The sequence below is a fragment of the Pleurodeles waltl genome, chromosome 9, assembly GCF_031143425.1.
Source record: "Pleurodeles waltl isolate 20211129_DDA chromosome 9, aPleWal1.hap1.20221129, whole genome shotgun sequence".
NCBI lineage: Eukaryota > Metazoa > Chordata > Amphibia > Caudata > Salamandridae > Pleurodeles > Pleurodeles waltl.
In genome coordinates, this window is record NC_090448.1 from 983,214,105 (window position 1) to 983,231,462 (window position 17,358).

General features: G+C 49.3%; 1 protein-coding gene across 1 annotated transcript; it reads right to left on the reverse strand.

Annotated features, from left to right (window-relative positions):
- Positions 1-4,522: 4,522 nt before the first annotated feature.
- On the reverse strand, positions 4,523-8,832 carry FOS (Fos proto-oncogene, AP-1 transcription factor subunit). Its single transcript, XM_069208463.1, has 4 exons — positions 8,395-8,832; positions 6,991-7,224; positions 6,163-6,270; positions 4,523-6,055 (listed from the first exon to the last, which is right to left on the reverse strand). Exons 1-4 carry the CDS (start codon positions 8,548-8,550, stop codon positions 5,264-5,266), a joined length of 1,290 nt encoding a protein of 429 aa, XP_069064564.1. The 5' UTR covers positions 8,551-8,832; the 3' UTR covers positions 4,523-5,263.
- Between the last annotated feature and the right edge of the window lie 8,526 nt (positions 8,833-17,358).

The window sequence follows — 17,358 nt, forward strand, 5'->3', positions numbered from 1 at the left end:
TTGCCCTAATTATTGAATATCATTATCGTAGCATTCTGTTGTGAACTCTAGTGCAAGTCCCTCCCTAGAACACAGGTCTAGGCAGGTCAATCAGCCAGTGCTGCGCCCCTCACCCCACCGTACTCGCCCAGAAATAGTTTCTAGCAATGTCACTGCTAGTAATCTCGCTTCATTTCAGTAACTCAATCTAAATCAAGGACTTGCAAAATGAAATTTTAGGATTTGTTTATTTATTTTTTATCCTGGTGACATGGCGTAATCTATGAAGTGTAAATACAGGTGTGTCTCCACTTGTAGAGTTCACGGGCCATGACTGGCATTATATTTCCGATTGTTTCTAGTCTGGTGCGTCACCTCAGAGCACAGCATAAAAGACGACATAAAGCAGTCAGAGTACAGTTATCAGCAGTTTAACCAGTAAGGCGCAGCCGCCTGGCACGTCAGGAAGGTGCGGCACGTATTCATTTAGTGCGTGCTCCCTGAGTGTGTTCCATCCGGTCAAAGATACGTCCGTGACGTCCGTCTTCGCAATCTGTGGGTAGCTACACTTGTGCAACTTCTTAGAAGCCACAGTCAACGTGCGCGCTCAAAGCTTGGTGTGGGAAGCGGAAGTGATAGCACGCTCTCTGCTGCGTCTTCTAGGGAGGGCCTGACACTTGCTGCTACATGCAGAAAGGAGTCGATGCAGTTCTTTTATGGGGAACAGGCATGGACGTCATTTAGGGGCCTGGCTTGCCCTCTGCAGCCCCTGACACTACCTTTGCAACTCCTGGCCTCAGAGGTGCCAAACTCAGTGCCAGGAACACAGTGGCAGCTCGTCCTTATGGATATCAGTAGGGGCTCCACTCTTGGTTTTCTATTTTCGTCACACTAATAGTGAATAATAGTAAATTATTCAGAATTGGTGTAATAAAAATGAAGTATAGGTAGCTGGAATATGCCCTTCCATTGCAGCGGAGTTAAGTAAAAATGCTTTTACATGTATGTTATGTACGTGCCTGCTGGTGAGTGTGTGTTTATGTGAGCAGGGGCGTAGTTTGGGGGCAGGGGGGGTTGTAGTTACACTCCCTCTAATGTTTTTTCTGGTAATTTGTTGGGTACAGGTGCTTTCAGTCGGGTATGGTGATGTGTCTGTTGGATTTCATCAGGAATTTTTACATAAACACAGGCAAAAACCCACACCTCCTCTTTCTGACCTGAAAGTCCTAAAAAATATTGGTTATTTTACAAAATATTGTTTTCCCTCACTTAGTACCCCTACCAAGCTGAATTGGTCTCCCTTTCCACTGCCCCTTTAGCCCCTCTCATGCACCCTGCTTTTCCTTCAATTTAAGTTAACATTACATGCAAGCCTGGTTGTTGGGAAATCTGAAGGCCCCCCCAACCCCCCAATTTTACTGACCAAGATATGCCCCAGTATGTGAGAGAGAGCGTATCGTATGCAAGTGTGAATTTGGGTATGTGTAAGTATGTGTGTGTGCGTGAAACTGGAGGTCAAAGGGCGTGTGATGTCACTTCAGCTACCCCAGGCATTTTGGGGAACTGACGTCCAGGGGAACAAGCTAGAGGTTTTCCATGTGAACTCTGAAATGATCGTAATGTCACATTCTTCTTTGTATTTGCATTTTTTTTTATTTATTTTTTTACATACTTTGTAGTGTCAAGTTGCAAAATTTCATGTCTGGCAGGAATTAACAAGTCCTGACTTTCTGGCCAACAGCCAGTTCGTGCTGAAACATATAAACTTGCACTATAATAAAAAGTTAGGCTTATTCGCTGGGGAATGCAAAATGCGGCTGCCTAGAAGCCAGGTTGTCTTATTACTAAAAGGGTTTCAAATTAAGGGGGGAGGGGGGAGGCTGTAGTTTTGCTTTTCCCATGGTTAATCCAGGTTTGTAACGAAGCAAAAAAAAAAAAAAAAATGAACTAGTGACTGTAAAGTTATGCTAGGTGTGCACTCGTGCTTAAGTTGTAAAAAAAAACATGAAAGAAAAGAAACGTGAAGTTCCCTGAAATTCGAAGAAGCCTGAATAAGAAGCGATTGGGGGCAAGCTTTACTTCCTCCGCTGGAGGACCCGCACACCTCTGCTAGGTTCCACCTGTTGACTACACAAGCAGTCTTGCGAGGAGCAACATGAACCCTGTTCGGAACTGCGCGCCACGGACCTCCTTTTATTTTCACTGTGATTTGTGGAAATAGAAGGGCAAGCAGTGTGCTAAATGGTTAACAGGGACTCATTTGCTATCTCTCCTTCTGTAAATTGAGACAGTTGAAGGCTGGTACCAGGCGGTGAGGGAGGAAGCAAAGAGTATTATTCCCCTGAAATAAGTGCGGTGGCACCCACTAGTACAAATGCAGTACTGGATGTCCCTTTAACAGTACAGCAGATTTATTGAAATTGGATAGCTGTCAAATGGCACCAAGGCATGTGTGATACCTTCAGTCAGTCCAGACTTTGTAGCCAACAGCACCTGGCATGCAGTGTTTTTGGAGTCCATGCTCACATTAGCAACATTAACAAAAAAATCCCAGTATGCAATGGGATGACAGCTAAAAGCTTGAACTAGCTGGTGAGATACATGCTGTGAGGCTGTTGGCTGCGGTGAATACTAAACAATTAAAAGTACCACTAAATATAGGGTGTAGAGTTCCTTTACAGGTTCTGTAGAGAGAAGAAATGAGCTATGCAGACACTGAGAGTGGACAGCCCCATAAGGGAAGGGGAGGCATTCTAACAGGTACAGCACTTCAGGGATATTGATGTTGTGTTATACTAGCTGTGTTTGTACAATATGGCCTTTTGGTACTATTGGCAATCAACGTGACTTTTTAATCACAGCCCTGAGGTTCCCAAACCACAGTTTGCGATGGTGTGACGGATGTTGTTTTTTGGTCCAGAGTGCTGACAGTTAAGTGATTACAAGTAGTACTGAAGAAGAGTCATTTTGTGAAGCCCCTTGATAAGAGAGGCTATCACTGGGGGGTGGGGGATGCGGGAAGTAAAAAAACTTTAGTGAAGCCCCTTAACAAGAGTAACCATTAATGTCTCTAGTGTGTCCACATTAGGTGGAAGATGGAGATTCTTTGAAGAAGGTTCTTTAGAGATCTAAAATGACCCGTTGATTATTTTCCTCAACCACCCAAAGGGTAAAACTATATCCCCAGGGCAGGTGGCCAAGGTTAGGTTCCCACAGTCAAACCACCCATGAAAGTGTTAAAAAAAAAAAAAATCAAAACCCAAAGACTGGATTCAGGTAAACGACAACACTGGCATACAGTCCACACAACATAATGAATGGGCTCTTGGTCCTTGCTCCCTAATTATGTGGTTCTGAATATCTGGTCATGTTAATAAGGGGCAGAAAGTAGGATGGGGTGGAACGTTAACATAACATGTATATTTGTGAAGTGCAGGTTCACCCAGAGAGGTCATCTGAGCACTGAAAAGCAGGTGTTTATTGTTACACAAATCAGTGGTACTCATTTTATCGTACTGCGAAGTCTGAAAGGCCGGCTGAATCACCCGGATTTGGACTAGGGACCATAAGATCCAGCAGATCTCTGCTGAGGATGCTTTTGGCCTCTGAGACAGCAAACTTGGCTTGGGTGAAGGACCCTAAAGTGCATTCTGACCACGAGATACATCAAAGGAGATTGCATGTGAAGTCACCATCCATTGAATGGTTTCTGAAAGTCTAATTGCCTTTTAGTGGCTCTTGAATCTTTATTTGGATAGACACAAAGCATTGTTCGGTCCTGGGTAAAGGTTTTCCCATCAGAGAAATTCATGAACTCGTGCTACAGATGAAGGCAATACTAACCCAGTATGCTCAGTGAGGAGTAAAATGCCCCAGTCGAAAATGTAAAATGTCCTTCCTTGGCTTCTTCAGATGTACAAATAATGTAGAAAAACCTCCAGGCCAGCACAATGGAATCATTGACTCCCAGCTCCCACGCTAATGCTTCCTCCCCCACCATTCAATGTCTCCAGCTCCCATGATAATACATTACCATTTTCACAGATGCCCTGCTCCCATTCCAATGTGTACCTCGTGCCTCACTTCCTGACCCCCAGCTCACTTCATTAATGACTAAAATTGTAGATCCCCAGTTCCCAAATACATACATGTAAAAATAAGTACCCTACTCACTGACCCCACATACTTTCTGGGGCAGGTTGTACACCTCCGCTACTAACTGAACCCCATCTCCCATGCCAGATTACCCCAAACTCATCTACCCCACTCTCATTGTACCCACCCTCTTTGATCTCAGCCCTCACCACAGTACACCTCCAGTCAGCGACCGCAGTTCCCATTACAATTTGCACTTCCTCCTACTGACTACAGACCCAAGATAAGCTGCATTTTGACCTTCATGACACCATGTACTCCCTCTTATTAACACCCCCCGAAAACTCTAAGAATAAAGCAGATATCAACAATTGTACCACGGCCCCAGGACAAGGCCATTTGCCCACCCACTGCCCCCCCACCCACACAAAAAGACAGATACCAAGAATTCACATGAAACACTTTTATTAGCAATGTTTCCAGACAAGAGGCAAACAAAGCCGCAAAAAGCTGCTCATCCAAAATTTCCACTTTTGACATGTCGAAAATAAAACTCAAGGTAGAAAAAAATAAATATATATATCATCTGAGAGTCCATCTGCATAAATAAATTAAAAACACAATAAAAACACGTTTTCATGGAAAACCTTTCTGTCGGTACATGATTGGCTTAAAATCACAACGAACATCAATGTGAGTACACAGGCTGCTGTGCCCAGCTACTAAAGAATGGTCACAGCCTCCATCCAGAGGCCTAAGGGAACCATATTGAGTTCATTTACAGTACGGCGGAACCATCTGCGACCGGGAAAGAGTGATTTCCAGCACCAGGGTGTGGGCCATGCGAGCAGTCACTGTCCAGCATGGCCAATGCATGCTACACAAGTACGGCTCATGGGTAGTGTCACTTAATGCTTTGCTACATCAGGGGGTTTGCGGGAGCTGCAACCTCAGCCAACGTGCACCAGGAATGTAGGAGAGGACCCCCCCAGGAACCGCAGAAGCCCCCTTGCTTCACAGCTTTGGGGCTTGGAGACCCCATCATTCAGTCCCACACAAGGTTAAGGCCTACTCTTGTGTGTGTTTCGAGGTTCTTCTGGTCAAGGCGGGGTGACAGTTTTAGGGAGGCAGTGGTCCAGCCCCCTCACAATGGAAGTTGATGTGGCAGCCTGCCAGACCCAACCAGCCTTCACAGAGCAAGCAAGGTCGGTGAGCTAAGGGACTCGGAAGACTGCTCGGTGCTGTTAGTGCTGCTCCCACCCCTGTGGGATGAAGTGCAATTCAGAAAGGAATCAGAGTCGGGGTAGGTGAAGACGAAGGAAGATGTGTAGGTGGTGCAGGTGGGGGTACAGGTGACTACTGGAGTGGACAGGGGCTCCATGTCCATTGCGACGGAGTTGTACAGTGGCTCCCAGTCGGAGGCGTAGAGGGAGCTGGTCAAGTCAACATCTGGTACAGAGCGGGCAGCCTCCATGGTGCCAGGCCTAGAGGGGAAGAGGAAGTCATCGAAGGGTTCCGACTTTAGCTCGGAGGGTTTCTTATCCAGCTGGCAGGGGTCTTGGAGGCAAGGGTGGGCCGAGACGAGGGAAAGTGAGAAGAGCGGGTCTTCAGGACATGGCATTGGCGCTTGAAGCAAGGAAGCAGAAACCAGAGAGGCTTGACTGACTGAAGCAGCGGCCATTGAGGTCTGTGACATGGAAGTGCCAGCCAAAGACACCTGCGACATGGAAGCACATGCCTGGGAAGCCTGCGAGATGGAAGCACTTGGGATGTCACTGGCAGGGCTGGAAGCATCAGACATCAGGTCCAACTCCAGGTCTATGGAAGCCGTGATCTCCTGGAAGGCGCCCTCCAGGTCCCCAGGGATCTTGCAGGCAGGTTTGTGGGCTGCAAGGATGAACTCCAGTTTCTCTTTCTCCTTCAGCAGGGCTGCGATCTCATTCTGCAGGGTGGACTTCTCATCCTCCAGGTCATCAGTCTCCTTCAAAGAGAGGAAGGGAAGAGTCAATGGAGCAATGGCTTACAGAAGAACAAGCAAACAAGTAGCTTCTGCTGTGTACAAGGAGCTTAAGTGGAAAGGATACTTACAGCCTGGAGGGTGTCAGTTAGTTCCCGCCGCCGGTTGCGGCACTTGGCTGCCGCCATCTTGTTTCTTTCTCTGCGCACGCGTCTCTTCTCCTCCTCTTCAGGAGACAACTAGGGATAAAAAGGGCACACCGGTCAGGCTTCACTGCTACAAGAACTTCTTTCTAACAATATTTTACAGGTGAGCATATGGCAAGCATTATTGTCCTCTGCAAATATACCACCAGCCCCCTACAGGTAGCCTTAATGTCATCTGTGGGTGACCCCTGGTCTGTTCCCATAGCAGGCCCTGTTGGTCCCTGCCCAAGATTTCTGGTAATACTCACAGTGGTAGCCATGCTGCCTTACATAGCCTCTACCCCCTCCTAAATAAAGCTCGGCGCGGCTCCAGTGACCCGTCCTAAACCAAGCTCAGCCGCCCTTTCTTTCATGAAGAATGTGGATTCTTCAGTTTCTGCAAGATCCCAGGCACTGCTAACGCATCCAAACTCTGCAAACAAGCAGTGTCACGTCTGTTACTGTGCAGTGTCCAAGGGGCAGTGCACTAATGCATGGTGGGACCAAGATGCTGTCGATCCAGTATCAGACTGACTGTGTCTCGTTTCAGGAGTATAACATGCCGCATATTCTTAAGGCATGCTAGTCTGAAGAAACTCGTGAATGCTATAATATTGCCCACTGCTATACCCAACATGTTGCCCACGAGCAGTCACATACAGTAACCTTGCCAGAAATGCTCACTTCTGCCACCATGCCCTGAGTGCTCTTCAGTCACTCTGACTACATATATCCCATGAATGTGCCCACATGTGTCCCAAGAGCTCTGCTCACCTGTTCCACTTTGCCTCTTCTGCCATTGCTTTGCCCTCTGCTGCCAGAGCTCTTCAGGACGCCAGCCCTGGGGTAGGCCGCGGTCGTTCCGTAGGGGTGGACTCGTGTTTGTGATGGTGCCATGGAGGATATGACGGCGGGCTGTACCAGCCACTGCAAGTCTTGCGAGGTAGAGATGGCAGTCACGGTGGGCACAAAGTTGGCACTGGAGACAGCGAGGTCTGTGCAGTAATCCTGAGGGCGGAAGGGTTAAAAACATTTATGATACATGCAGAAATAAGGACGTGTTTGACATATGCAAGCAATTTCGATATAGTTAACAGACGAGGCATTAATTCGTTCATGCACACATCAATGACGTGAACACAGGGATACATGGATAGTTTCTGCTATAAAACTGTGACTGTCTCAGGTGAGTCCCGCTGCCCCCCACTGAAGATTCTATAGGCACTGACATGTGCAGTGCCTTTGTGTGCATACTGAAAACACCTGCCGAGATCATCCCCACTGTCTTTACCCTGCAGGAGTCCAACTCCCCCGCCCCTTGCCCCACGGACAGTCGGACTGCCATTGTGTCCTCTCCCTCCTGTCTCCATCTGCAGCACATGCAGCAGGAGCCATAAATAGCTCTGACGTCTGCGCTGACGCAGGCGCCGCTCCGGAGTCTCCTGAATGAACCCTACTTTATGAATGAGATGGGGGGGCGGGGGCGCGAAACCGGGGACGCGGTTACACACGGGCTATGTCGGCTCTGCAGCCAGTGGTGTACCGAAATGCCCTGATGTGCAGGCTCTGCAGGCGGGCGTGCAGGGGCTCTGCGGGCAGAAGGCAGATGTCTGGCGAAGCCCTGGGTGATCAGGGTTAGGAAGGGAGCCAGACTGACAAATGAAACGAAGTCAATGGGTCTTGTAATAAAATAAATAAATGAACACTGACAAATGAATAGCAGTGGTAGCTCAAGTGTATAGGCAGACTACCTACAGTACAATATAACATAAGATAAGGAACGGAACTCCAGCGTCTAAATACCCTCACGGGTGACAAGCAGCGCTCTGCTATATCCTTTGGTACACTTTAGCTTTGCATTGCACATATATTGTTTTAATTATTATTGTTATATTTGTTTAACTTGAAAATGTAATAACAAATTAAAGTAATACAAAAAAAAACACCTAACATTACACCCAGAAACTGTTATAATTCCTCAAAACAACAAGGCAAACGAAATCTACCCAGGTGTTTGCTGTACTATTGCAATGCCAGCTGAGCAGGCGGGACTGCAGACTTTCCCTGAACATGCATCACCCGGCGCTGATTCCCCTTTTGCAAACAGCTCAATGTGCCTGAGGCAGAGCTTAAACTGCAGGTGCCCCCAGCCACTTCCACGAACACTGCTGTACATACCTGTGGTGTGTCTGGAGAGCCCAGGCTGCAGTACGAGCCTTCCGGTGACATGTGTTGGTAATATCCGCTCAGCGAGCTACTGTCGCCAGCAGGAGAGGCTGAGCTGCAGCGGGACGAAGAGGCATCGTAGTCCGAGCCCGAGAATCCCTGGAACATCCTGGGGCGGTGGGCTGGAGGATCCGGTGTGTGGAAAGGGGGTCCGCTGGGCCTGGCTGTCAGTGCAAGTGTCGTCCTCAGTTCAGAGCAACCCGTATGTATACCAGTCCAGGGAGGGCTGTCAGTGTCCGATCGCCCGAGGCTGCAAATTGTTCCGTGCTGCCGCTGTCCTCAGTGCAGAGCTCAGTGTGTGCACGTTTCCAGTGCGGAGCTCAATCCCTAGTATCCTGGGTGTGCGGTGCTCCTTCTCAGCAACTGTCCTGTCAGTGCCGAGCTGAATCTGCCCTGATTCGAGTTCAGCCTCCTTTTATAGCTTGTACGCTGGAGTTTATCAATGGATTTGAAACGTCAGACACGGGGCGGGTCCAATGTTACACTGAATGGGGGCGGTACAAGGGCACTACCGCTCACTGTGGGTTGCGGCGGCGATAAAAGGACAAAGCTTGTACACTTTACGAACTGTCGAATTTGTCTACAGAACTCTTAGAGCGCACAGGAGGATTGGCAGAGCCTTTCCATAGAAGAGCATTTTGACAGCGTGCAGAACACCCCTCTAGCATCGAGGAGTATTTGGTACAGTCCAGAGGACGACTCGGGGAACCCGTGACGCAGATATCCTAATATGGCAACATCCTGTGAAAGAGGCGGAGCTGCCGGGAACAGCAGCGAGAGCTGCCAGTGGGAGGGAAAGACAGGGAGGGAAGTGGGGAGGGGAGCAGCAAAAAAAAAAAAAAAAAAAAAAAAAAAAAAAAAAGGGGGGGAGGCGAAGGAGAAAGCTATGTGCAGAATACTAACAATTAGCGATGTAAGGACCCTAACACCAGCACTTTGGACCATATAACATTTTGGGGGTGAATGTGAACACCCTGAGAGAAAACTAAAATGCAGTTCGAACTATATACGATTAAATGCAAACATGTAAAAAATAAAACAACGATACGGAGGTAGAACCGTGGATTTTCAGTCGAAAATCGGTACAGGTAGACAACCTATGATGGCCCGGCATGACACCAGCATTATTCGTAACCTGTTAACCTGACACTAGAACTGCCAGAACCAGCGCTGACCAGCAATGCAGAAACCGACAGTGAAAGGAGCCTGCCACCTGCAGCGACACCAGCATTGCCTGCCACCTGCACTGCCAGGAGCCTGACACGAGCAATGCAGACACCAGCACTGTTAGGAGCACTGTAAGAGCCTGTTACTTTCACTGCCAGGACCCGGACACCAGACTACTGCTGACACCAGCTGTAGTAATGTCTGTACTCACACCAGGCACAGACCCTCGGAGTGTGACACCTGCAGTGACACCAGCACCGGTGGGAACACTGTAAGAGCCTGTCACTACACTGCCAGGACCCGGACACCAGAGACTGCTGACACCGCAGGGCTGGTGTAGTAATGTCTGTACTCACACCAGGCACAGACCCTCGGAGTGTGACACATGCAGTGCCACCAGCACTGTCAGAAGCACTGTAAGAACCTGTCACTACACTGCCAGGAACCTGACACCAGAGACTGCTGACACCGGCAGCGCTTACACCAGCTGTAGTAATGTCTGTACTCACACCAGGCACAGACCCTCGGAGTGTGACACCTGCAGTGACACCAGCACCGGTGGCAACACTGTAAGAGCCTGTCACTACACTGCCAGGACCCGGACACCAGAGACTGCTGACACCGCAGGGCTGGTGTAGTAATGTCTGTACTCACACCAGGCACAGACCCTCGGAGTGTGACACCTGCAGTGACACCAGCACCGTTGGGAACACTGTAAGAACCTGTCACCACACTGCCAGGAGCCTGACACCAGAGACTGCTGACATCGGCAGTGCTGACACCAGCTGTAGTAATGTCTGTACTCACACCAGGCACAGACCCTTGGAGTGTGACACCTGCAGTGACACCATCACCGTTGGGAACACTGTAAGAACCTGTCACCACACTGCCAGGAGCCTGACACCAGAGACTGCTGACATCGGCAGTGCTGACACCAGCTGTAGTAATGTCTGTACTCACACCAGGCACAGACCCTTGGAGTGTGACACCTGCAGTAACACCATCACCGTTGGGAACACTGTAAGAACCTGTCACCACACTGCCAGGAGCCTGACACCAGAGACTGCTGACACAGGCAGCGCTTACACCAGCTGTAGTAATGTCTGTACTCACATCAGGTACAGACCCTCGGAGTGTGACACATGCAGTGCCACCAGCACTGTCAGAAGCACTGTAAGAACCTGTCACTACACTGCCAGGAGCCTGACACCAGAGACTGCTGACACCGGCAGTGCTGACACCAGCTGTAGTAATGTCTGTACTCACATCAGGCACAGACCCTCGGAGTGTGACACCTGCAGTGACACCAGGACCGTTGGGAACACTGTAAGGGCCTGTCACTACACTGCCAGGACCTGGACACCAGACTACTGCGGACACCGGCAGTGCTGACACCAGCTGTAGTAATGTCTGTACTCAGACCCAGACCCTCGGAGTGTGACACCAGCAGCGACACCGGTACTGTTAAGAGCACTGTCACTACACTGCCAGGAGCCTGACACCAGAGACTGCGGACACCGGCAGTGCTGACATCAGCTGTATTAATGTCTGTACGCACACCTGACACAGACCCTCGGAGTGTGACACCTGCAGTGACACCAGCACCATTGGGAACACTGTAAGAGCCTGTCACTACACTGCCAGGAACCTGACACCAGAGACTGCTGACGTCGGCAGTGCTTACACCAGCTGTAGTAATGTCTGTACTCACACCAGGCACAGACCCTCGGAGTGTGACACCTGCAGTGACACCAGCACCGTTGGGAACACTGTAAGAGCCTGTCACTACACTGCCAGGAGCCTGACACCAGAGACTGCGGACACCGGCAGTGCTGACATCAGCTGTATTAATGTCTGTACGCACACCTGACACAGACCCTTGGAGTGTGACACCTGCAGTGCCACCAGCATCGTCAGGAGCACTGTAAGAACCTGTCACCACACTGCCAGGAGCTTGACACCAGAGACTGCTGACACCAGCTGTAGTAATGTCTGTACTCACACCAGGCACAGACCCTCGGAGTGTGACACCAGCACCGTTGGGAACACTGTAAGAACCTGTCACTATAATGCCAGGACCCGGGCACCAGACTACTGCTGACACCGGCGGTGCTGACACCAGCTGTAGTAATGTCTGTACTCACACCAGGCACAGACCCTCGGAGTGTGACACCTGCAGTGACACCAGCACCGTCAGGAGCACTGCAAGAACTGGTCACCACACTGCCAGGAGCCTGACACCAGAGACTGCTGTCACAGGCAGCGCTTACACCAGCTGTAGTAATGTCTGTACTCACACCAGGCACAGACCCTCGGAGTGTGACACCTGCAGTGACACCAGCACCGTTGGGAACACTGTAAGAGCCTGTCACTACACTGCCAGGAGCCTGACACCAGCGACTGCTGACGTTGGCAGTGCTTACACCAGCTGTAGTAATGTCTGTACTCACACCAGGCACAGACCCTCGGAGTGTGACACCTGCAGTGACACCAGCACCGTTGGGAACACTGTAAGAGCCTATCACTACACTGCCAGGAGCCTGACACCAGAGACTGCTGACACCAGCAGTGCTGACACCAGCTGTAGTAATGTCTGTACTCACACCTGACACAGACCCTCGGAGTGTGACACCTGCAGTGACACCAGCACCATTTGGAACACTGTAAGAACCTGTCACCACACTGCCAGGAGCCTGACCCCAGGGACTGCTGACACAGGCAGCACTTACACCAGCTGTAGTAATGTCTGTACTCAGACCCAGTCCCTCGGAGTGTGATTGCCATCAATACTGGCACTAGCATAGTAAGGAGGCTGGCAGGGATCTGCGACCGGTACTGACACCGACAGTGTAACACCAGCAGGGTCACATCGCTAATTTCCAGCTACAGTACTGGTGCTAGCACAGCAAAGAGTTTGGCAGGGTACTGAGACCGGTACTGACACCGACTGTGTAACACCGGCAGGGTCACAGTGCTAACCTCCACCGATATTGGCGCTAGCACAGTAGGGAGGCTGGCAGGGTACTGATTAATCTGAAAAACACGAGGGCATCAGCACTGCAGCAGCAGTGACACCAACATTGTATGGATCCCGGAACTAACCACAGCAGGTACACCGTCACTTACACCAAAGATACTGACACATGAATAAAACAATAAAGGACTCTGGTGCAGCTTGAAGTCCAGCACAGACACCAACAGTTCAAGATGCTGACCCACGCCTACAAGGCCTTGCACAACAAAGGGACTGCATACATTAACCTGACCTTCCACCAACCGACCAAACATCTCTAATCAGCTTCCCTCTCCCTCGCAGACACCCCACAGATACATTGAGCCAACAGCAGAGGACGGTTCCTTCTCGCAACTGGCAGCCAAGGCTTGAGACAACCTCCCCCTGCACCTCAGGATCACACCGTCACTCCAGCTATTCAGAAGAGAACTAAAGACCTGGATGTTCGAATGATCATGCCTCCACGCAGCAGCATATAGCTCCAGCGCCTCGAGACCCTCACGGGTGACTTCCAGTGCTCTATAAATATTTGAATGTTTGAACGGTGCTGAGAACAGCGCTGCACGTTACCTGACAGAGCACCAACGTAGGGGCCAGCAACAATGAAACTAGCAGTGTGATGAAACTGCATGGAACCTCACACCGGCACTACTTACACCAACACCACGGTGAGGATCCTGAATATCGACTACAGAATATCGTGGGACACTAATATGGAGAAAGACTACAGAGGGACACCATATTGTAAGGTAACTATGCAGAGACTGTCTGTATCTAGCTCCACATATGTGTACCTTGAAGAAGTGTATATCTCCAAGGTCCATAGATGTGCAGTTAAGAACAGTAAAACTATACCTCTCTCTGTGCACTTACTTTTTGATATTTTGTCTCTCAGTAGTTTGTCCACAATATTAGTGTGACACAATATTGTTGCACTTGATGTTCCAGAGTACAATCCCAAGACTGAGAGCAGCAATGCTGACACCTAGACTAAGAGTGACATTGCTGATACCACAACTGACTGGAGCAATGCTGGCACCAAGACTGACAGTGGCACTCCCTGACACCACAACTGACTGGGGCAATCCTTACACCAAGACTGATAGCGGAACTGCTGACACCACAGCTGATTGGAGCAATGTTGGCACCACAACTGACTGGAGCAATGCTGATACCAAGATGGGCACCAGCAACGCTGAAACCAAGACTCATCAGCAATGGTGACATTACAACTAACTGGGCAGTGCTGACACCAAGACTACTGTGGCATTTCGGACACCACAACTGACTGAAGAAATGGTCACCAAGACTGACCACGTCATTGCTGATACCACAACCTATTGAAGCAATGCTGACACCAAGACTGACAGAGGCACTGCTGACACCATAACTGTCTGAAGCAATGCTGACACCACACCTGATTGGAGCAATGCTGACACCACAACTGACTGGACCAATGCTGACACCAAGACTAAACAGCAGTGTTGATACCACAAATGACTGGATCAATGCTGACACCACAACTGACTGGAGCAATGCTGACACCAAGACAGATTAGCAGTGCTGACACCAAGACTGACTAGAGCAATGCTGACATCAACACTGAATCAATGCTGACACAACAAGTGACAGGAGCAATGCTGACACCAAGACTTGCTAGCGCAATGCTGACAACAACACTGATCAGCAGTTCTGATTCTAAGACTGATCAGCAATGCTGACACAACCACAAACTGGAGCAACGCTGATGGGTAGACTGATCAGCCTTGCTGATTACAAGACTGGAGCCAGCAATGCTGACACCAGGAATACCAACACCAGGGTTACATCAGCACTGCAAGGACCTGCAGAGTACTAACCACCACTGACAGCACCAGTAAAACCAGCATGACCCTGATCAGTGGCCCGAGCACTGGCACTATCATTTATTGCAGCATCAACAAAGACATTAGCACTGGCAGCAGAACCATAGTCATAGTGCTGGCTGAACCTACAGAAAGACATGGAGTTGAAAGAGTTGCCTAGAATTTCTGGTCCTAAAGATTGGAACAAAGACCAACTCTCCAGGAACACCATTTGCACATGTGTACTGGGGGGGGGCAGGGGGGATACTGTCACACCTGTGCTGTGGTGCAAACCCTTGGATCACTGAATTCAAACACTGCTCTGAGTCCATGGATCAGTATGTTTACGCCTATGCTCTGGAGCGGTAACTACTGTTTTATACATGTTCTGGAACCAAATAAATCATGTTTATTCCTGTGTCATGAAGCAGGAACCTTCGTCTCACTCGTGTCACGTACTAGGACACCCTTATCACAGTGGTCACAACTGCAGAACAGCTGGAGCCACCACGTTACTAATGCACCTATTACTTCATCAATGCTGTGTCTGAGGCCTTGCTCTGATCATCTTCCAGGCATCGCCAATGACCTTGTGAGATCTTTATGGGATGGTACAGTGTCATGAGTGATGGCGGCCCATCAGCTGTGCTCTTGGGGGACAGTGGGCCTGTGTGAAGCGAAGTGCTGGGGTAATGAAATGAGTGATACCGACCCTTTGTGCTCATAGGGTGCTAGAGTTATAAGATAACTGGCATTGTCCAGGTACTTGCGGGGTGCTGAAGTGATGTAGTAAAGTAACTCACACCCTGTTTACCTTATAAGACCTGTTGTTCAGGTGACTATAAGGAGGAATCTAATGAACAGCTTATCTGTCTGTGCCCTGCTCTACTTCACCTAAAGAAAGAATACTTGGACTGCATTTGTCATCTCTAACTGGAACTATCAGGGATGCTATTGATTATTGTTTTCCTTCAAATGACTGTCGGTTCCTCAGTAAATTTACCTAATTCTTACATGTTTCTTACCATTGCCTCAAGGAAAAGCGAATCAGTGACAATACTTTATGAAACTTTTATATTGTTGGTTGTCTTATAACTTATGCATTCTCTGCTGTGTTTTGTTTAATTGTAATTGATATTTTGATAATGTTATACAATGAATGATCATTCATTCAGCTCATATTGCCCCCTGTGCTCATGGGGTGCTGGAGAGATGTAACTGTTGATATTCGCCCCGTGTACCCATGAATCTAAGTGCTAAGTTACGAGGTGGAGTGCAGTAACAACTCATATTGGCCCTGAGTGCTCATGGCTGTAAGAGTGTTGCGTTATGGGTGGTACTTGAGTGTTGTAATGACTGATATTGGCCATGTCTCCTCATGAGACGCTGGGCTATATAATGAATGATTTTAGCCTTCTGTGCTCATGAGGTGCTGAAGTGGTGTAATTACTGATGTTGCTTTGTGCGCTCATGACCCAGAGTGCTGTTATGGGGAGTGTTGCAATGACTGATATTGGTCCTATCTGAGATTATATAACGAATATTAGCCTTCTGTGCTCATAAGGTGCTGATGCAGTGTAAGGACTGATGTTAGACTGTGCGCTAATGGCTCCGAGTGCTGTGTAATGGGTGGTACTTGAGTGCTGTAATGACTGATATTGGCCCTATCTGGGACTATATAATGAATGATATTAGCCTTCTGTGCTCATGAGGTGCTGAAGTGATGTAATGACTGATGTTGGTTTCTGCGCTCATGGCTTTGGATGATGCGCTCACGGTGAGTCTGAAGAGATGTAATGGCTATTTGTCCTCTGTGTTCATAGGGTGCCTAATAATTACCAATATGGCCTGCGTGCTAAAGGGGTGCCTGGGTGATTTCATTACGGACTGGCCTTTTATGTTTGTGACCATTTGCTGTTCTCATGGAGACTAGAGTGATGTAATAACTGGTGTTGGCCCTCTCTGTGCTCATGGCTCTGAGTGCCCGCCAGAGAGCTGGAGTGATGTAATGGCTGACATTGGAACTCTGTGCTCACGGGGGGGGGTGGGGGAGGGGGGGGGGGGTTGTCATAGAGTGAAGTAATGGCTAGTGTTGACCCTGTGTGCTCATCCATAGGTTCCTGGATGATATAAGTGATATTCTAGCAGCAACGTGCGCTCATGGCTTCAGAGCTCAGCTAGTATTTCTGGTGCATGCTCTCACTGGCTCCTGTAACTCGCACAGCCACATTCCGGGCACAACCTCGCGCATGCGCAATCTGCTCTCGCAGGCGGTATTCCGAGATCGGGCCATGCCTGGGAAACCTCTCAGGAGAGCGAGGGAACCCTCTCTGCAGCAATTCCTGGAAAAGTGTATGAACATCAGGGAGCAGCTGACATCAGGGAAGCCCAGTTATGCTGCAGGGAAATGAGGAAACTGCCCAGAAGGCCAGACCCCCGACAGGCCGGAGGATCTGCGGAGTCAGATGCTTGGCAGGGTGGTCGATCTCTCTAAAAGGCTGACAGTTGTGCAGCAGCCAATCATATGTCGGGATCGTGGTTTCGGAAAGGCTAGTAGGGCTGGGAGAAAATCAGGCGCATATCAGACTGCTGTCATTGAATAGCCGGTGGAGCGGGAGCAGAGGCATCGTTTTTGTTTGCATTTTTTATACAGAGCTAAGTCGACCGGAAGGTATTGAAGCGCTTTTCACGAGTACCAGTTACATTACACAAAGTATTTATTTTTCTTTTTTAGGCACTGGCACATAAAGTGACTTGCCCCAGAGCCAAAGGGCATCGAGATGACTCCGAGACTCGAAGCTGGTTTCTCAGTACCAAAGTCGGCAGCGGCGGCCATAACGCCACATCCTCTCGTGTTACGGTGGTGCATCGGAAAGGCCACGGGGGGTACTG